The sequence below is a fragment of the Dermacentor albipictus genome, chromosome 10 (genome assembly GCF_038994185.2).
Source record: "Dermacentor albipictus isolate Rhodes 1998 colony chromosome 10, USDA_Dalb.pri_finalv2, whole genome shotgun sequence".
NCBI lineage: Eukaryota > Metazoa > Arthropoda > Arachnida > Ixodida > Ixodidae > Dermacentor > Dermacentor albipictus.
In genome coordinates, this window is record NC_091830.1 from 76,593,829 (window position 1) to 76,615,392 (window position 21,564).

The 21,564-nt window shown below is 47.4% G+C and overlaps 1 protein-coding gene across 1 annotated transcript; it reads left to right on the forward strand.

The window, feature by feature from the left end:
- Window positions 1-10,137: 10,137 nt before the first annotated feature.
- LOC135898766 (uncharacterized) lies at window positions 10,138-18,652 on the forward strand. The gene is made up of 3 exons (XM_065427910.2): window positions 10,138-11,196; window positions 16,309-17,239; window positions 18,056-18,652. The coding sequence occupies exons 1-3, from the start codon at window positions 10,301-10,303 to the stop codon at window positions 18,461-18,463; spliced, it is 2,235 nt and encodes a 744-aa protein (XP_065283982.1). The 5' UTR covers window positions 10,138-10,300; the 3' UTR covers window positions 18,464-18,652.
- Window positions 18,653-21,564: the final 2,912 nt, after the last annotated feature.

Sequence of the window (21,564 nt, forward strand, 5' to 3'; positions counted from 1 at the left end):
CTGCCAACGCCACCAAATGCCAATTAGGGCGCGCGGAGCTAGCTCATCCATATTATGTAATAGGGCAAGGCTATCGTTGGCCTTCCAAGGTTAAACTGACCGCTATAGACAACTTCCCGAAACCACGCACCAAGCGGGACATGAGGTCATTCCTTGGCTTGGCAGGTTATTACGAAAGATATATCCCGCGTGATTCGGAGATTGCAAGTTCTTTAACAGATGCTGTCAGAAAAACAGAACCACAAACGGTAAAGTGGGATGACGCAAAAGAAAGGCTTTTAGTATGCAAAAGAAATCACTAACGAATCATCTAGTGTTGAACGCGCCCAACTATCATAAGCCATACATTCTTCAGTATGATGCCTGCGACTGGGGTATGGGGGTGGTGCTTTGTCAATAGAGAGATGACGAAAACGAACACCCTGTACTGTACGCCAGTAGAAAGCTTTCAGTTCGGGAGGAAGCATGCAGTGCTTCAGTAAAGGAATGCGCCTGCGTAGTATGGGTGGTGCAGAAGCTAGCATGTTATATAGCTGGTTCAAGGTTCGCCATAGGACTGACCACTGTCCCCTCACATTGGTGGTCCATGTCTACAAAAACGGTCGTCTTTTGCGCTGGAGCTTGGCTCTTCATTAGTACACCTTCGATATTCACTACAAGAAGGGTAAGCTTAACGGCAATATCGACGGCTTGGGTCGTTGCCCCTAGAGTAACGAAAGCCTCATGCTCACTTGGCTTTCCGTGGCATTTTAACGTTTCTATTTTTTTCATAGGCTTTTATTATCGCGAAGTTGTAGCCGATGGTTAGCTGATTTTGGTAACCACGTCTTAACGCTTTCAAGCAATGGCTGTTTTAAGTGTTCGGGGGGGGGGGGGGGACGCGCGAAATGAATCGCAACGCAGTAGCGGGTTTTTTTTTTTTTTAAGCCTGGTGTATCTTGGAAGAGGGTGGCCGTGTGCTCGCTGTTTTGTGGTTGTGGGTGGGGCACTGTCCTGGGATGATTGCTTGCCTAAACAGAAGAAGAAAAGTTGCGAAACGTGTTTGCAAATCCAGTTTCACCGGGCCGAACAAGGAGAAAAGACACAAGAGCGCCACGAGGACTGATGAACGATTCCCAGGAATCTACCAGCTACGAACCAAGGGTTCGTCACCCCTAAGGGTGATTCTGCTCCTGAAACGCCGAACCCTCGCCCAGTGGTTGTTGGCCCCTACGCGTCGGGATCATCCTCCCCCGCCGGAGATGCTGTCACGGTTGGCGTGTAGCACCCCATGCAAAAAGAATGTTCGACCACCACGCCTCAACGAAACGAAGGGTGAATTCCCAATTTGTTGTGGTTGTCTCGAGGGGTTGCCGGTCTGGCTGGCACCCTGCAGTGCTTACAGACCGCTTTGTGTGTGTGCGACTTCAGAGGGATCCTTTCCACGAACTGTCAAGCTCTACAGGAGAACTTCCACGAAGACGTGAACTGGGAAAATAGATCAATTGCCCATAGACAACGAGATACCCTTTCCACGGACTGTCAACATTTTCCGCGAACCAAATAGGCCCCGCGGGTCACCGCCAGAGGAAGGAAGCGCGTACCACCTCACCCGGGAACATGAATCAGCACCCATCCCCGACCAGACCTGCGGGTTGTCCCCTGCGGAAGCAAGCACGTACCACCGAACCTCGGCGCATGGATCAGCAGCCCCATCCCCGACCAGACCTGCGAATGGCCCCCTGCGGAAGCAAGCACGTACCACCGAACCTGGGCGCATGGATCAGCAGCCCCATCCCCGACCAGGCACCAGGGTTGCCACCTGTAGAGGCGGGGCCGTGCAAGCTTATCGAGGAAGAGTGATCAGCTGCCCATTCACAACCACTATCAGTGCCTGTCACGTGATGTTGACGTGAGCAAGACTCCCGCCTACAACTCTAGTGGGCCTATTTAAAGGGCCCCACAATGCACTTTTGCACTTCATTCTCTTTTCCTCATCTTTCCCCAACAATTGAATAAACCGTGGAAGTTTCGCACTAGAGGTCGTCTCGTCCCTGCCTGATCGCCATGGTCAGCCGGATGTCTGCAGCCCTCCGACAACGCCACGCTACCAAGTAGTAACGTCGGTCGGGCTTCGAGAAACCGGCGTCGCAACAACTGATCGGCAGCGGTGGGGTATGCTACCCTGGAGAACGCAACAATGCGCCGCTTCAGATATTCCATACTGTGAGGAGCTCCTACGCATACTTAAGCCCTGCACCCACTAACATTACTGTTAGGCGGCCGTACCTACCCAACTAATCATGCGCGAACTCCAGCCGGACATCTACCACCGCTTCGACGGTGGACGTAGGCGTAGTCATGGCTTTGCCAAACTCACGAACAATTTGTGTCTCACGCCAAATGATAATAAATGAGCTGTGCTGTTAAAAGTGTGCCACTTTTTACAAGCGGCGTCCAGCACTATACCGCTGGGGAAAGAGTGACATGTCCAACGCTAGCGTCTGTTCCATGAATGCCTCCCGAACTTTCTGAGCTTTCAGCCAGCAAGACAGGGAGGCAACCAACTCCTTTGATTGATCAAGGTGGAGCGGGTGCGTCTCCATCGGGAGCGCGAGCACAGGGAACACCAAGCGCCGAAAAGTCGGACAATCTACGAATGTAGCAATGTCAAGGAGCTCAGGGAATTCTCGGGCACTACAAGTAAGGGGTTTGCAAAATATTATTTTTCGGCAGCTAGATGTGATATACAGAAGCAAATTTTTCAAAATGGCGCCCAAAAATCATGTTTTGTAAACCTCACCAACATGTCCGAGAAGTTCTGTTAAGCCGTAACCGGTCATTACTTTACCTAATTGCCCAAACAACCTTCGCGATACAACCGCACCTACTACGAATAAATAGCGTGCACATTTGTAAAATTACACCCTCCCGTTATCTTTAACATGAAAGAAGGGCACGTAAGGCCATTTCTGCACCTTATTGCCCGTACATCCACTGCAGCATAGTCTGAGGTACATGATGTCCAATTTATAAGTATTCTAGATCTAGAAAAAAAGATGCCACACATGCTGAAAGAAGTCGTGTTCACGACACTATTCCGCTGGCATTCTAGCAGGCTAAGCTTTTTTTAATGGAGGCGATGACCTCGCTGGTAGGAAGACAAGGTGCATTGCTGTGAATGTCTTCAGCTATGCATTTTTTTTTCGAGTTTCGTCTTTCAGACAGCCATTCTTGCTGAGCTCATCAAATACAGTTTTGTTGTTCACATCTGATTCTAGTTTGCAGCCACTTGTTTATCTGCAGCAATGTTTTCATGCGTAACGATTTCAGTTGCAGGCAACGGATTATGTTTACGGGTATTATTCACACGGCAGTAGCTGGTCTTTTCGGGCATCTGCATAACACGGAAGCATGTGCTTCAGGTAAGTTTTGGCGCTTAGTGGCACCGACGGCGTTGCCGTCTTTATTGTTACGGGAATAGCAGGAGCGCCGTGATTTGTCTTCAGTAGTAGTGAAAATATCATCGGTTTCAGGTGAGCAGCAAATACGCCTCATTACCGTGTACGGAAAACATCTTACGTTCTATAATGAACATGAAGATGCAGGGCTACGTTTCGCTGTATGATGTCGTGATCGCTATATTTATGAAGTTCTGAACTAATATGGTAATCCGCTTCTATGGAAAGAAATATCTTTTGTGAGTTTGAATGGTGCTCCCTCGACAAAAGCTGTATGCGATAAAACACCTGAACCTTCGTTCCACCTCATTTCACCTCTCTTTCACGCTCCCTCCTCGACCGTGGCGCCAACTACAACTTTTGAGCATAGCAGACGACCTTTGGCAGAGTGAATGCACGCATATCAAGGCGATGGGCTTTAAGAGGTCGCGTTGGCTTTCTAGCTTCCAGTAACTACGTGTTCAGCATAGAATTTCTATACAGAGGGTTCTACATATTCAGTGCAGGCAGCTTTTTTTTTCTCTGTTTTGATTACTATCTTTTAAAGAATTATCTCAACGAGCGCTAACGCCCCACCATGACGACTCCGAATGCATCACGAGCGCTACAATTAGGTGTCTCAAGATCTTTTTTGCGAATGCTTGCGATTAACACGTTTACGATCGAATGTCGACATCCTGGCCCCGGCAGCAAGCCTTCAATAAATTAAATAATCCGCATCGACCTTACCACGTGAATTAGTGGCGCGAATCACCTACGACGCACAAAGGCTGGCATGCGGCACAGGCAATCGTGCTATGCGGGTTCGATAGAGTACTACCAGCTTCAGTCCCGCCAACGTGCGAGCTTCCAAATCTTCTAAGCACGCGCAAAGGCTCAGAGGTGGGCGCTGGTGCTATTGTGTGTCTCGTTTCTCAAAGTCGACAGAAGTACACACGGGCGATCATCTTCGTACAGAGAAAATGAAATCAGTTTTTTTTTAGCATTCGTTCGCGTAGCAGGAATGCTCAAACAAGAGCATAGTCAGCTTGCGTGTGTAAATTGAGCTTTTTTTTCAGCTGAGTGACTTATCACGAATAACATTTCATCGTGCGTTAGCTCACCTGTTCACGAAGTGACATATTTGTCGCGAGCCTAGTTGTACTCGGGTGCGTGCACTGAGAACGGTTGCGCTCGCCCAGAAATAACATTTCCGAGATATGACTTTAGTGAAGTGATGACAGCGCGAAAAATCGCCGCGCTATGACGCGCCCGAATTTGCGGTAAGTGATGCAGTCGTTCATGTTTACGCGCCATTTCTTGTCTCATTACGTGTTTAAGCGCGCCAACCTAAGTTCCCTACAGGGAGTGCGTATCAGAAACATAGTGACCCTATACGAAATAATACTTGAGCGAACGTGCCAGCGAACGACTAAACGAACGACGACTAAAATAGCCAACAAAGAACGAGGGACCACCCGTTTTCTTTGCGAATGCTCTACCGTCGCACCTTAACCTTGCCACACTTTAAAAGCTCATGCGAATTAGCATGTACGACTCGAAGAGCTATGATGGGCATGATGGGAAGATAAGCTTTGTCACAAGGACTGTGCTGAATCTTAAAAGTTTCGTAATCACCTTCTCGCACGCAGCATCGCCTGCCCGCGAATTCAAGCCTGTTGGCGCACAAAACGATAAAGCGCTCCAAATACGACGAGGTCTACTTATATGAAGGAAGTGCACGCCACGTAGTAATCGCGTTAAAGCGGGCAGACAACTGGCAACATGCTCAATGAACTGTGCAATATCTGCTAGGTTATGGCCCGCGACAAATTACGCAGGCCTCACACAAGCCATACTATGAGAGACTCGAAACTCACCTAGCATGGTTGTGTAGAGGACGTTGGTGTCCCTCCCAATGCGATGAATCCTTTGTCTTCGCCCGGCGCGCTTACCGGACGGTATCGAGAACATCTTCTTACCTCTGCCGAAACTATTCGCGTCTAAGGGCGTCAACCTGTGCTCCTGGCCAGTCAGTAGACGCTTCTCAAGCGAAAATGATGGTAGAGCGCCACGCTAAACAAACGAAGCCTGCATGAAGGCACACGTGATGTCACTAGGCCAATAGCGACGCGGCGTCAGCCTCGGCCCAGGGCACGCGAGGAGGAGGCGGCCACCTTCAAAGCGTGTCGCTATTTTACGAAGTTTGAGGTGCTTTAGTATGCGATAACATGGCATTTCCCAAATTACACGTACCTGTACCATTTTAGGAATCACACTCGTACAAGCAGTAAATCCCTATGGATTTAGCAAGAGTAACTAGAAAACAGATAGCCAACACCCACTCATCAGTTTTACTCCCTGAAAAAGCATAGTAACGCCGCGAGAGTAGTCATTCCTTTCCCGCGCACGTCGTGCCGTTCCGTTGTGTTGATGTCTTCAAACATTTCCTGTGGATTTCTAGGGAACATTATTGGTGCCTCCACCCCACTGAATCATTATAACGGCTATGTGAAGCATTCACGCCAAAACATTGCTGAGGCACACATCCGCTGTTTGACGTAGTCCTGTGCGAAGGGGCATAATTTCTAGCATCTACTGCTTCAAATCGTGTTTCAGGTTACCTTACTTGCGTTTTCACTGCGTTATAATCCACATTTCTTGTTCTTTAAGTTTTTCTGTCGTTTTTTACTGCTGTATGCACACATATGTCCAGGAAATCTGAATAAAAATTTGAGCACTGAAGACATGGAAGCATCAGCTTAGTTTTTTCTGTTTTTTTCCATGCTCCGCTGACCAATTTTGAGAGTACAACTAAATGAAGCAGGTCACTGGATCCGCGAAGCGACTGGCTAAGAAAGCGAAAGGTACGGTGAGGGTTGCTGGGGGCGTGTCGGTGGCTGTGGCTGTTGATAATGATGCCAGATTAGAGCAATTAAATAAAGGAGTAACTTCTTTAAGAAAAGCTAATGAACAATTGACCAAGCGGCCAGTAGACTTCGTAAAAATCGTGCGGAATACAGCTCCCCCTAAAAATGGGCGGTGTGCTTCGAGGATGATACGGTCTTCTCAGTCCTCACTGAAATAAAAGAGGCATTTGAAGCAATAATGGAGACAGTGGAAGCGACCAACCTTAAATTGGACTAATTGTGGAATGGAGGCTACATTGAGCAAGATATTCATCTTAGGCGTTCCAGGTTTGAATTTATTCTACTTGAGATAATACTTAAAAGGAACAGAGGCAAGGAGCAAAACATTTTCTCTTTAAATATTTACCGCAGACCTAACGACATGAGACAGCGGTTTAAAGCACTCTTCAACAAGGTCCTTTTGGTCGCGAAAACTACCCGCTCATTATTGTAAGGGGCTTTATTGCTCCCTCCCACCTATGGGGATGCACTTGAACACAAAAAAGGGGAGAGGAGCTACTGAGTCTCGCCATGTATCTAGGGTTATGCTTGATTACCGATCCGGCATATCCCAGCCGTTGTGGCACGTCCACAAGCAGGCACTCCACACCAGATCTCACTTCTGTAAAACTGAGGAGGAGCTAATTGGGAAAATTTGAACATGGATCTCGGCAACGATCATTATATCATACCCATAACCATACACATACCGAGACCGGAAACTAGAATCTTCAAATTCACCGATCGGTGCGAGTTCTGGAAAATCAGAGCGAACAGAAAGGAAGTGGGGCTTTTAGATGCTGAGCAGGAGCCCTTTCAGACATGGGCCAACCAGCTCAGAGAGGACGTCAAAGAGGCCACTAAAGAAACCAGGACAGAGGAAAATATTGAGGCTATGGAGAGCAGGCTGGCCCATCTGATTGAGATCATACAGACTATCGTACAGAGATGGAAAACGTTAAGAGTTAACGGAAGGCTAAGGAGAAATATAGTGCAATTATACAGAGCGATTGATCCTCAGGAATATCGTCGTGAAGCAACAGCGGGATGAGATTTGTAACGCGGCTGACGGTAGCCTCAAACATGAAGGTCGCTCGAGCCTCTTCATGCATTTGCTCAACGAGAATGTAACAAGGACAAGCAAGAGAACAGCTACAACTAAGTTTGTTCATCATATATATATATATATATATATATATATATATATATATATATATATATATATATATATATATATATATATATAATGTGTGTGTGTGTGTGTGTGTGTGTGTGTGTGTGTGTGTGTGTGTGTGTGTGTGTGTGTGTGTGTGTGTGTGTAGGTGCCAGTCCATAACCATGACATGCACGAGACACAGAGATACATCGAGGCAACGTTGACCAACTGACGCATAATCAAAACTACCTTACTTTTGTCCGTGTTTTGTGTTGCGCTGTAACGAATCTTGGAATGAACTCTCCCCAACCTCGTTGAAGAATGGACACAACGGGAAAAAAGGATTAAAAGCCTATTGTTTCAAGACAAACTGAGGGCCGTCCGGAGGGCGCACGATGTCGCTGAAGGACTTGGCCTGACAGGGCCAACGTGGGAGCCACGGCTTAAAAAGTCCAGCCTCTAGACCTGATTTAAATAAAAGTTTTCACACACTCACACACAGCGTTCACCTGCTACCAGAAGAGAAGCAGACAACTCACGCGACATGGTGATATGCTAGGCGGGGAAGTCTTGGCTTTAAATTTCACAAGAATTTCCATTTCTTCCGTTGTGAAAAGCTATAAGTGATCTGCATGCAGTTTCATAGAAAGATACCAAAAATCATATAGGCTAATGTTGTACCTGTATTGGTGGCTCACATTTGATTAGCAGGTGGAACAATCGTCAGCGTGCAGTAAGGCGTTCTTGTGTGGGCTTTGCAGCACAATTTGTTTTTTATATCTGGACGAGGTCTACTGACATTTTCTGCCCTTCGTGGTAGAAACCTATTTCTCAAGGTAATTGCCAGATCTTGAGGTAAGCGTGTCGACAGAGCTTTACCGAAGAATAGCTGCATATAGCAGTATAGTGTTCACGTATAGTATTCACGTATAGTATAGTATTCACTGCGTACAGTATTCATTGATCACGGTTCGCGAGGCAGCGACAGCGTCGCCGGGACAGGTGCGCCATGTTTGCGGTCGCGTCGTCCGTGTAGCGTCGGAACAATTCCAGCAGTGTTTCTCACGCGAACTGATTCCTATCTTTGGGTCCGCTTATCGTGTTTTGGACTAACCGCTCGCTGATATTTGAGCATCGTCGTCTCCGTGCTTCGCGCGCAGTGCTCTTCTTATTTGTTTATTGCACAGGTCTACGTGCAGTGTTTTCGTATCCGTGCAGACTAAGCGCCGTGGCCGTGCGTCAAGTGAGCTTCGCTGTCCCGATGAACTGCGCGTTGTTTGGCTGCAACAATTGCAGAAGAAAGAAGCCCGGTGATAGGCATGTATCCCAGATTGTGTTCTGCTCGATATCTGCTTATCTCTTCTTCACAACAGCCTCAATGTAAAAGAGCGCAGCAAATATGGGCGAGCATGCCTCTGCAAGGCCCGCCATGCGGTCGCAGTGTGAAGCCAGCATCTTGTCGTCTTCTCTTAAGAGAATCGATGGTGAGAGTTGCTTTTCGTTGAGTGACTACCATTTTCATTCAATGACAATCATTGATTCTTATTGACGAAACTGGGAGGGCAAAAAAGGAGCCGTTTTGGCAAGGCCAGCAGAATTGACGTAACACAATAATCATGAAGGCTGTGGAATCAGTGTTTACTTCTCGGTTTTCTTCGTTTTTTTCTTTATTTTCGGTGAACCAACGTTAACGCTACCTTTAAGACGCAAGTTGAAAATACGCAGTTAAGCCCACAAGGAAGACGGTCACGTTACGTGAACATTTGGAGGCACAGCTGCTTAATCCAGCCGCCCGCCTGATACCTGCGGCCTTGCATCGACTTGCCGGCTTTGAATTGCTCGCGCGTCACGAAGCTCGATTCATTCACAAAGCAACCCTTCATACCTGCGAGGTCCAGGCGAGGTAGTAGTTCGACATCGCGCAGAAGCTCAGCATCTCTTAGTTCGGGCGGGTCGGCACAATCCCACGAAGGCACAACCCAAGTAATGGCGTACGCCGCTAGCGCTCCTAGTGGATGACGTCATGTGCATACCTCCTATTCGTTAACGCTGCTCTAATATCGTGAGCAATTTGAGAGGGAACACGCTAACGCGTGGCAAAGAGCCTAGAAACCGAGTTAGAGCTGTGCATGGATGGCGCTGTCAAAAGCAGAGGGGAAAGAGGGACGCTCTTCCGCTAACTGCTAGCACTCCCACCACGCCTGTGTTTGTCGAAAACGGCAACCAATGGCATTTCACTGACCGCAGATTGCCGATAAGGTGGTTACGTGCACAGTAACTTAAAGCGAGTCATTATTTTTCAGTCATGTTTTCCTTCTTTTTTTTTCTTTTTGAGAGCTTGCGTGTCTGAAGCACCCGTTTCGTGCGTATAGCGTAAGCTATATTCAGATATACCCTCAGAAGACCTGATGTTTATATTAGGCAGCGCACCATGTCACACGTTCCAGACAGACGGACAGATTTCCCAGGGAAGTAGTTCTCGAATGTTTATGCTTCAGAACAGTGCGGGTATTGGCTACGCTTTGGTACACAGTGTTATCAGTGACCGCAATATGAGATAGCTTTATCAATGTGTGCTGGCAATGCGAAGTTCCGCACTTTGTATAAACAGACGCATGGTGGGAGTGCCAACAGTTTGTTTCCAACGGCGCCCACCAGGTGTCGCCCATAGCAGGGTTCGAGGCTATATGACACGCGCGCCTTCCTTCCCGCCCATAGGGCTCACGACAGTGCATCGCTTCTTTCTTTTTGCAGGTCTTACTGAATTGAGTTTGCGTGGCAGCAATCCTTTTCGCCATCCAGTGGACTGTTGAGTCATGTCTAAGGCACCTCATGCAGACCATGCCGTCGACACCAGATGTGCCCTCGACTGCAGCAGCAACGAATGGAGCGCGCAGAACATTCCATGCACCAAGGGGGGCGGTGCGAGCTGTAAGTTACTGGAGCACCATGCGGAAATTAATAGGGTACTTCTAGGCGCTGCCCTGGAGCATCGGGAAGACAAGCGAGGACAGAGCAGAGGTGATGCCCTTATTGCGGCTGTCGAGGCAAGCACTTGCTGGTACGCATGGTACAGCTCTCGGGAAAACTCGTGCAAAGCGAGAGCACTGGATCTTGTTGAGCTTCTACTCGCCGAGCACCCCTGCATCACGGCGATGGAATTCACTAGGAACTTTATGCTTCGCCCATCGTTGCTCTCAGCAGTAAAACGTCATCCCCGTTTGAACAGCTTCACTGTACCCGGGAAATTCGCGGCATTGCCCGACGCAGCTGAGGTGTTCGACGTGATAAGATCTTTGCCACAGCTCAAGAATCTAGCTTTCAAGGCTTACGAGTTCGAGAAGAAATCCTGGACTACGTGCTGCATCTTTGACTGCTCATTTGACCTTCCCTTAAGTTGTCTGTCGACCCTCGACCTCGCAGAGCTGCTAATACCCAGCACTGAGGTCGGACGGCTCGTCCAGGCGCTCACTGAAAACGAAAGCATCACCGACCTCTGCGTCGGAGATTGCGTGTTCTCCTACCGAGATAAAGACTCCATTGCAAGGTTCCCGAAGTACCTCGCGAAGGAAAATTGTGCGCTGCGAACATTGACGCTCAAAGCGAGCGTGTATTCCACCAGCAGGTCACTCCTGCGGGAACTCGTCGACGCGTTCGGCAAAATGAATTTTTTGGAGGAACTGAATCTGGATATCATCGTGACAACAATGTTGTAAGTAGAATTGCAATTGCATTATGGATATGCTCTACCATTGCAACATATCGCAACGCTCCTTAAGCGACCTTAGCTTTCCTAACACCGTGACGGCCAGCGAGTTAAACGTGCATGCTACTCCGAGTATTAATCCCACAACGTTCTGATTTAGGCGCGTAAAATTTAACGCATACGCTATGGTAGCGCATTTCATAAGCTGGATCGAGCATTCACTTGCGGAGAGTTCAGCGAAAAAAATTTGTAATTGTTTATTGCCTATTTACGGTGATAATGAAATTTTTATTCCAATAAAACATCTTCATCTTCGTTTTTTTTTTAGAATATGTAGTCTTCATGGACGGAAGTAAAAGCGCACTAGTCGTTTTAACTTTGCCTGATTTCGAACTATTTTTGGCTAAGGCAGGATTACTAATGGCACATACGGTCTTGCAGGCTGTGCTCTCTTGTTGTTGGACTATGTAATGTGCGGTGTTATCATGTGCCGTCCTTACCGTCGTTTCAAGTTGCTGTTCTGCGACTCAAAACAAGAACGTTAAGTAGGTAATTCTTTAAAATATGCTTTCTTCCAGAGGGTCTCGTAGTCCATTCAAAAACAGTTTAGTCGGTGTTGTACTGTTTAGTACGGTTGTCGTCCCAAAATTTGAGGAGTAATTTCTTGTGACTGCCGGTGAAACGACTATTTATCTTGGCACTTTTGGAAATTTGCGTCACACGCTCAGATCAGCATGTCGGTGTGACGTCATTAGTGCTAGTGTTTCCTTTTATTTGTACCGTTTCTAAACTGCCAATGTTGCCGCCACCCTGCGGCTCCCTTAAAATGCAATACGGCCTGTCTTTATCAAAAAAGACTCATGAACCAGAGTAGAGGACGAAAAATTCATGAGAGCGAGAACCTTCAAGGTGGCGTCGCCTCCGCTTTTCTCTCTTTGAGAGAGAGGGAATAAACATTTTATTAGGTAAATGCAGCTTTGGAGAGGCGTCCACATTCCAGAATGCCTTGAGCTCGGGCCGCGTCCTGGGCCCTCGTAATCAGCCATGGCTGAGTCTTTTCTCGGGCTCTCGTTCGCAATAACAGTGTACGTTTGTTACCCTGTTCTTGCTGCGGTTGTATACAGTCGGTAGATGCCTTTCATTATCCGGGGAATGCTTTTCATCAAACGTTAATCTGTGTTAATCACAAATCAATTAACCATGCCGGTAGCAGACACGCGCAAATGTAACTATATTCGTGGACATTTCTTGCCTTTGAAGGAAAAGGCTGCAGCCCATAATCACGTCTGTTGCACCGCAGCAACTGCCATTGGTCACGCAATATTATACAGTTTTTTTTTTTTTCGTGCCGAGATAGATAATACTTTTGTTTCTCGACGGCAGATATTCTTAAATGGTAACTAAAATTTAACAATCAGCTATCGGTATTTTTATGCCTTGCTCGGGTTCGCGCAAGATCATCGCACGTTCTACACATACCTTACAGGCGAAATGACGACCAGGTTTTTCCGCGAGCATTCGAAGCTTACTGTCCCGCCTGTAAGCTCCCCTGAGAAACTGACGGCCAACTTCAGCGACAAAAGACTGTCGAAGCACCACGAGCACCACGAATCTGGAAACCAGATATGGCGACGTAAAAATGAGGGACCGAGCTGACTCATCCTGCGCCGGTGATACCGACGCCGGCATCACTCACTTGTCCCAGTCTTAGCCGACGCCGAGGTCCTACGGCCACAATGGGGCTCCCCCTCAATCTATACACCGGTTTCGCAGGTACATCGACTGGCTACAGGAATTCACACACCCTTAATCGTTGCTGCTTTCACTAAAATCGAGGAGCCATGCAAGGTCGAACTAACGAAAACCGCTCGCGAACTCGTCCCGGACTACTATGCGTGCCAAAACGCGTGCAGATGGTCCAAGCCCTTAGCTTTTGCTTTGCAGCCAAGCTAAGTTGTGCGCGAGTCGTGGTAGAGTCGTCGTCGCTACCAGGCGACCCGATCAAATGAAATGAAATGAAATGAAAGTTTATTTTCCATCTTGTAAGGTACAGATCTTGTAAGATACAGATGGAGGGGTGGAGGAAAAAATGCTGTCCATTGAACAGCTTGACAAGTCCCCCATCCCTCATTTGGGCAGAGGCATCGTCACATTCTTTCATTCAAATATACGCATGTATACCGTACATGCATAATGTTGCACACCATGTACATTACTCAAGACGTCACGAAGATCGTCAAGGAAAAATACACATATAATGGTCATAGAAGTATTACAAATCAATCACATACATCAGCTGGAGCTCATTGAGAGACGAAAAGAAAAGATTGAAACCAACCGAATTTTAATAGTATAGGAGTGTGGGTAATGTATACCTCAGACACTGTTTCCCATAGTTTGACCGTGGACCGTGGTGTCGGTACTGTCCAGTCTTCGAAGTGTGTTGTGCTATAATGTGGTGGTCTAGTTTGCAATTGGGCGAGCTTATGCAGATTCAAAATATTCTTATAGACTTCTGCCTTATAGACACGACTTAATCGATATTTGTACAGATTATACGCTGGAATTACACCGGTGTTCATGAAGAAAGTTATTCCGAGCACCACGAATCGATTAGATGTATAAAATCGTGGCAGCGGGCAACGTACATTTAAAACCCGACAAAACTTTAAAACATTCATATGGTCCGAGAATTTCAATGTATAGGTCCCGCACATTCCTGCGCACGTGGATGCCGCGACGGTACGTGTGCAGAAAAAAAAAGTGCCGAGTTTCAGAATAGACAGACGCCAGAACGCACGTTGCTCCTGGCACAACCACAGCCGTCATTTCGAAATCACTAAGGCATCCCATAGAAGCACAAGATGTCTTTTCATTGCGATAGCTATTGTATGGACACTCCAGGAGCCTTATAACGTAAAACTATTCCAATATGTTTTTATTCGAATCTCCTCACGTGAAATTTGCGTAACCGCCGACGCAAGCATCGGGCGGTGAGCCGCAGCGTTACCTGAACAGCCCAACCAAACGCTCTCCTCGTTTATAGGCGCTAACTTTTGTTTGCTTTCAAAACGAATAACGTTGCTTACACTGAGAGGTTTTTCTTATCTAATTAGCTGAATAGTGGCGAAGAGCACGCTCAAGTAAAGATGGTCTCGATGGGACCACGCCAGCGCACTGATAATAGGTAACAAATAGATAGAAATAGGAAAAGGATGAAGAGGGAGGTGTCGGTGTCTGCGATTGGTCCGCAGTCCCTTACTTAGCTTGCGGTGGCTTCTATAAAATCGTGGCAGCGGGCAACGTACACTTAGAAATGCCGCTAAAATGGATCCTCAGCAAAAAAGAGCTGGCAGAGCGACGTCGTATACGGGCCAAAAGCGCTCGATGACGTCATACGGCCACGCAAAAGTTTTCTTATATGCAAATAAACGTCGGCGCTCCGGCAGGTGCGAGCAGCCAGTGCCTGAGCGATCAGCGGCAGCCACCTTCTATTCCTTTCGGCACGGGAAGCCTCCGGCTATTCAGAAAATAAATTCTGTTTTGTTTGGATAATAATGCATTTTTAACGCGTACAAGTCACTTTGACGCAATGTGTTTTCGCGGTTTTGTGACGTTCAGTAACAGACAGGTGAAGTGGGTGCAGCCTGAAACCTCCCGACCAACAGCAGAGGGCTAATGGCGAAAAGACGTCGAATTAGGAATAATGATTCTTTTCTTCGGTCGAGCCATGCATAATCGGGGTGTACATGTCATGTTAGATAGGAAGCTATGGCGGTTTTCGTGACATCCCATGAGAAACAGGCGAAGTGGCGGTAGTCCAAAAAGTTTTTGACCAACAGTGGAAAGCTGATTGCACAATTGGAATAGAAAAAGTTTGAATATATCTGCGTTATAGCCCCCCAGGTGCATTTTTGCCGTCGCCGTGATGCGACGTGTAAAGTCCAAGGGCGGTAATACCGTCGCCGCGCACAGGGAGGTGGGTCGCCATTTTGCTCAGGCAGCACGGGCGCGTTTCACGGCCGGGGGCAAGGGGGACTGACGATTGTGGCTCAATCACGCGCGGAGGGCAGTGCGGAGGCAGCGTGTGAAGGAGGGGAGGGGGGGGGGGGGAGCGGCTTTGACTCCGCCAACAAGTGTGTACATTGCGCGGTCGCGTACGCCGTATCTTGAAAGGGATCCGCAGATGGCTCGCACCTTTGTGCGCGCTGTGTTCTAGCTGGTCGTGCATTGAAGCGATAGACAGCACGAAGGTCATTTCGCTCTCTGCTGCTGCCGCACGTGCTCATATCAGCGCTTTGAAAGCGAGTGTCCGCACTCATCCAGTGTGATCTGTTCAAGTTTGCTTGTACGTGCTGGCACCATGCTTGTTATTTCAGTTAGTAAGCGAATGTTCCCACGATTACACGGCGAATATAACTATTATCCTTACTTCCTATAGCTGTGTACAAATTTCTATCGCGATAGATGGTCCGCTTTTCGCGTGAAACGCGGACTTTTTTTCTCACCTTATCAAATAATCAGCCGCAGCGAAAGTACTGGAACGCCCTAACGCCTATACGACGCATGAATAGGAAACGGCCGACACTCTCCATGGGGATGGCAGTACCGAAGTGTACCTTCCCTACCGTGCATTCTTAGGGGCGATGGGCGCGCAACCTAACTGTCGTAAAGTGTCCATTGGTGTCGCTAAATGGTAGTCCGCTACGGCCCCTCCAACTGCTCCTTCGCTAAGCCACAGTAAGAGCGGTATCTGCAAGGTACTGGCGCTTTTGTGAGTGCCGAAAATCATGGTCAATGACATTAAGACGCACGATCTAGGTTAAACAACACCGAAAATTAACTATGTCCATGAGTGCGGCTGATGTTCACTCGTCAATGTTAATCAGCGCGCACTGAGACCTCCAGAGACGTGAGCCTCAGGAATAGCGGATGTCTCAGGCTCCTCAGATATCCGTAGTAGGTAGCCTTTGATGCAGGTCTTTTACCCTTTAAGAAATTCAATTTAAATTTCTAACACGAGTTGTATTGGAGTCCAAATGGTCATCAATTCTCGCGTTTGCTTACTTGAGGTTAATGTTTATTGAACTGATACGTCTTCTGTACATGCGTTTCCAGCGTACCTACGTTCGCCCTCTTCGCCGAAGTAGCCAGTCGGAGCGCCAAACTACGCAGCCTGAGGTTGCCTTGGACGACTACATATCCCTATCTTAATGTTCACAGTACAAGTCCTGAAGCCACGCAATGCATGAAGTCATGGCACACAGCCTTGCAAGGATCGAAGTCTCCGCTAAAGCAGCTGCGTATCGACTTGAAGGGCTTCGGCGAAGCCGCATGCGACACTTTCTTCGACGCAATCGCCAACAATGAATCTCTGCGGTTGGTGGAAGTCGACACTTTGCCCTTCATCGATGGGCTCGACAGGGTCTCCAAAACTATTCTGGAGCGAGGTCTGAACGATCGAGTGGTCATCAAAGGACACCATCGGCACAGCAACGCAAACCAGCTGCTGAAATACCCGCAAATCAGCAGCGTGGCCGTAACGCTGGGGCGGTTCATTTCCCGCGAACGCGTCGACCCGCAGTCGGTTATCTCGACTCTGGAAGTGGTCGGTAGCTCGAGTAACGTAACGTCACTGCTGGTTACGTGCAATGGATTCAATCGCGACGAATTATCTGCCTTGGCGGCATGCCTAAGGAACGCGGCTGTGCTCACTGATGTCGACATAAACCTCGGGACAGTTTTGGATGCCTTAACAGAAGAGGAGTGTAGGGAAGTACGAGCGGAACTAGTGTCGGCGCTGGCCTCCAACCTCAAACTTCTCAAAGTCAGCATCAAAGGCGTGCTGCTGTCCCATTACGACTTGAACGTCCTCGCACATGGTGCCAGCAAGAGTCTCCGCCTCACCGAATTCACCATGACTCCTGCCTGTCATTGCATTACCCCGAATGCCAAGCTTTGTGAAGCCCAGCCAAGTGGTTTTCAGCACAAGCACAGTGCGTTAATGGAAACAATCAAGTTCAAGAACATCGAACTTGCCGACGTCCTGGTATGTCAGAGTGATAACAGCTGTTTTCTTCGTTTCTGAGCACAAAAAAAATATTGCTTGATTGAACACAGCGAAGGAATGTAATTTGCTGAAGGGCTTCCTGTGAAAAGTGCCAGAGAGTACTTGAATGATAGCCTGCACACGAGCAGTAGCCTGTTCAAACGTTTTCTGACTTTGCAAGTAGATCGTTTTCGACAGTAGACTGCGTCATAAGCGGCACAAGTTGCAGTAATATACGCAGCCTTTGCGGCTTTTAGAAAATGAGATCAATGACCTGGTAAAGGCGTCGCAAAACTATTCGAGGATACAAGTAATTCGTGCGAAACATGCCACCGAGGCAGCGGTGACCTTGCAAGACTATTATGCGAGATGTACCAATGGAGCATGGCAAAAAAAAATGAAGCAAAGAGTGTTCCGCGTTCAAGAGAACAGCGAGCATACGTGTTGCGTTCAGATTGCAATTTCTCCACCAGTATACAATATTTGTGCGCAGAAATTAGTGATCTATGGTTTTGCTCCGCATGCATATTTCCGCAGTTTAATTCTTAATTTTTCTCAGAATTCTTCCCTCGCGTTGCTATGACTTCCTTAGCAACAGTTTCTGAGATTACCTCAGCTACACAATAAGTAAAGTTATGATGTCAATGGTATGTTGGCGGCTTGAAAAAGAGCTATTCTCTATTTCCTTACTATTAGGAAACGTTGTACACTTCCATTTGCGCGGACACTGTCAAACACTTCAGACATTTTGACCGGTTCAGGCTTATCGTAAGTTTTGTCTACGTTAACAATGAGGAATTTTCTTTTTTCATGCAGCAAGCGACCAGAAGGAATGCCTCCGCCGTCTCGGCCGCTTCACAATTCGTGCTAGGCCAGCAAGATGCCTTGGACGGTGCGGATGCCGTCGAGCTGATGCACGACCACCCACGTCTACTCGAAATGGTGATGGAAGGTGATGACGTCACAAAGACCAAAGCTAAGGAGATGATCAGCAGTGCTCTGCTGCGTGTGTACCATTGTAGCCTTGATGAGTTTATGAGAATCGCAGGCGTCGTCAAGGAGAGGGTGGAGTGCTTTCGTCATCCCGGTGCCAGGCTTCAGCTCGTTGACATTGACCCCCACTGCTGGCTGCACATTCGCAGGTTCCTGAAGATAAGGGACGTTCTCAACATTGAACCGGTATTTGTTAATCCAGGCAGCTCATGGGCTTTTGAATGCGATTAGCTCAGCATAAATAAAACAAAGAAACTTTCTTAGTCTGAGTACGAGTGGGCTCCGTGGAAAAAATGCAAAACTTTAGTGCCCTTACTCTGTCAAGAAGGATGACCAGCGAAGCTGTAGAGAGATGACTACATTGACGACTATATTGATTCATATTGTTATACTGGCTGAATAAAGACACGTGAAACTTTCTGTTATCGTCTTTGTCTCATTGAGGGTGTCCATAGCTTCGTGGTCGCTGTGGTACGCCGCGATCGGTTGTACTGCTAGGCTAGACGCATTCTTGCCAAAGGTTAAGTGTATGCATGGCTGGTGACATGGGGGTCGGCTCATTGACGTCCATGGAACACTATATTCGAAACCGTTCCAACCAGAAGGATACAATCCACTCTCCGTTATCGGAGAAAGGCATTCCCGCGACGAACAAGCGAGCAAGATAACATTCGACAGTTCGTCCCCTCCCTCTGCTTTTTTTTATTGAAATGAAAATAAAAGATATGTAGGCACTTCATAACCGCTCCTTCTTGTCCCTCTTCACTTGCCTGCCCGAAGAAAGAATTTATTCATAGCGAACGCCGCGACAGATAACGTCACGGGTAAACAGTTGGAGGACTGATCACTCCAGCACATTGTTTTGTCCACATCTCGGACATATTTATTCCCAGGTTCAAGCCATAAAAATCTTCCCTGCTAAATTGTGTTTTTTGGTGAGTCTGAGATTCCCGTTTCTTTTGCCGACATTCGGTCGAAAGATAGATCGCTACTGAGCGATAGAGCGCGTCTAAGGACGCGGTTAGGAGCGGGCATGAGTGGTCCTGAGTTAGAAGGCACCTGTTACGCATTTCTGTGCGTCTTACTTCAAAAGAGCTTAAAGTGTCAGCATGAATGAATTAATGATTGTGTGTTGTTTATTGGCGCAAGGGCCAGTTATGGCCAAAGGGCCCCATGCCAGTGTTGGTGACTTCGCAGTGGAGTGATGAGTCCTGTGAAGTTGATGTGACGGGGCCTTAAAGGGGCCTTAAAGATAAGGGGCCTTAAATGGTCACTGCAGTAAAGGGGCCTTAAAAATAGTCACTGCAAAGTGCGTAAAATGTACGTCTAGTAAGATTATGGCGATCACTGATGACGTGTACTGTGAGCATAAAAATGCATTGCTAAAAAATGATACGGCGCACAAAATATGTCAGAGGAAAAACTTGGCTAGAGCACTACTGCCTCAACACGGCCCTTGAAACACAAAGGCCTGAAAGCATGTGATTTACAATACTGCTATCGCAGTGGCATCCCATAAAGAGAGGAAGCGCAAAGATTGTATGGGGGTAATAATACGCAAGACTACATTTTTCAGAAAACCTGTGACTATATTAGTATCAAGAAGCGCTTCTGGACCGAAAAACATGTTAGGATGAAGAGGGATGTGCTGCTGTATGCTGCGGGAAAATGTCTCTTTCATCTTAGATTCGGCTTCACGACGCTCCAGGTGGACGTGGAGGATGGTCAGCCTCTCCCCGCATCTACCACCCGTTGGAGGTTTATTTCCATTGAGTAGAAAACTATGGATGCCAAATGTGTGTCCTATTCTGAGACGACAGAATAGGACGTTTGTTTGGAGTGATTTTGTTGCAGAGGGCCAGAAACCTAGCTGTGGCTTTGTCACGTGCAGCTTATTTGTTTCTGCGTCCCACGTACGTTGCTGCTGGTTTCGTGGTTTCTTCCGTAAGAAAGGCCTCAGATCTGTGACAGGGACAGCAGCGGTAGGATTAAAAGCTTGCGATGCAAGTAACGTGGCCATCTGGTCCACTAAAACATAACCCTCGATGCCCTCATGGCCAGGCACCCAGCGCATAACGACATGCTTAGTCGATATGTACGCTTTACACAAAACGGAAAAGAGCTCATTAAGCACGGCATTTCTATGTTTACAGAATGACATCAAGGCCTTCACGACGCTTAAGGAGTCTGTATATATAATCGCTTTGTTTTCGAGTTTTCATTTCCTTATGTGCTTCACAGCCGCCAATAGAGCATGCGCCTCAGCTGCAAATATACTTGTTTCTTGGTGCAGTACATCGGATTCATAGAAGGATGGACCGACGGCTGCAAAGGACATTCCGTCGTGTGACTTCCATGCGTCTGTGTAGAACTCCATGCAGTAGTGCTTGTACTGGAGTTCCAGAAAATGCATTTGGATTTCAATCTCTGGAGCGTGCTTTGTAACTTTTAGAAAAGATATATCACATAGCATCAGCTGCCATTACCAAGGAGGTAGCAGCTTATCTAGAGGCATTAAACGATGTTTGAGGAGTCGGACATCCATTTTAACGATAAGCTCCCTCGCACGCAGTGAAAAGGGCTGTTTTACTGAGGGACGATTACGAAAGAGTGTAGCACATGTCATATCGTTAACGGTGTTAGAACACAGATGTTCATGATTAGAGTGAACTTTCAGAAAATATATTAGGCTGATGCATGCTCTCTGAAGATGGAGTGACCACTCATTTGATTCTAAGTACAAACTTTCAATGGGGCCGGTCCTGAAAACACCAGTGGCCAGCCGGATACCTCGTGGTGGATACCGGAGGGTGGACGGGATTTCGCATCTTTAGCACGCTCGGGGCGGCACAATAATAGATCACGGCACCATAGCCCAATCGTGGTCGAATGAGGCTCTTGTAACGATTCGTGAAACACTTCTTGTAGCTGCCCCATGTTGTGTGGCATAAGATGTTCAGTGAGTTCATTGTTTTTAGGCATTTGAACTTGAGATATTTTATGTGTGGAATAAAAGTCAGTTTAGAGCCAAGTATAATGCCTAAGAACTTGTGTTCTCTATTCACAGATATTTGTTACCGACATACTTCGATATTGTGATCTGCCATAAGCGTTTTCTTTCTTGTGAAGAGCACACAAGAACTTTAGTTGTCATTCGACTTAAATTCGTTTTTCTTTGCCTGTTTGGACACTATGTTCAAGCCCTGTTGTACTTGCCTCTCACACACTGCAAGGTTGCAGGATTTTAAACCTATTTGTATGTCGTCCACGCAGACAGAATAACAAATGGCGGCGGTAATGACGCACGAAGTCTGTTCAGCTTCACAATAAAG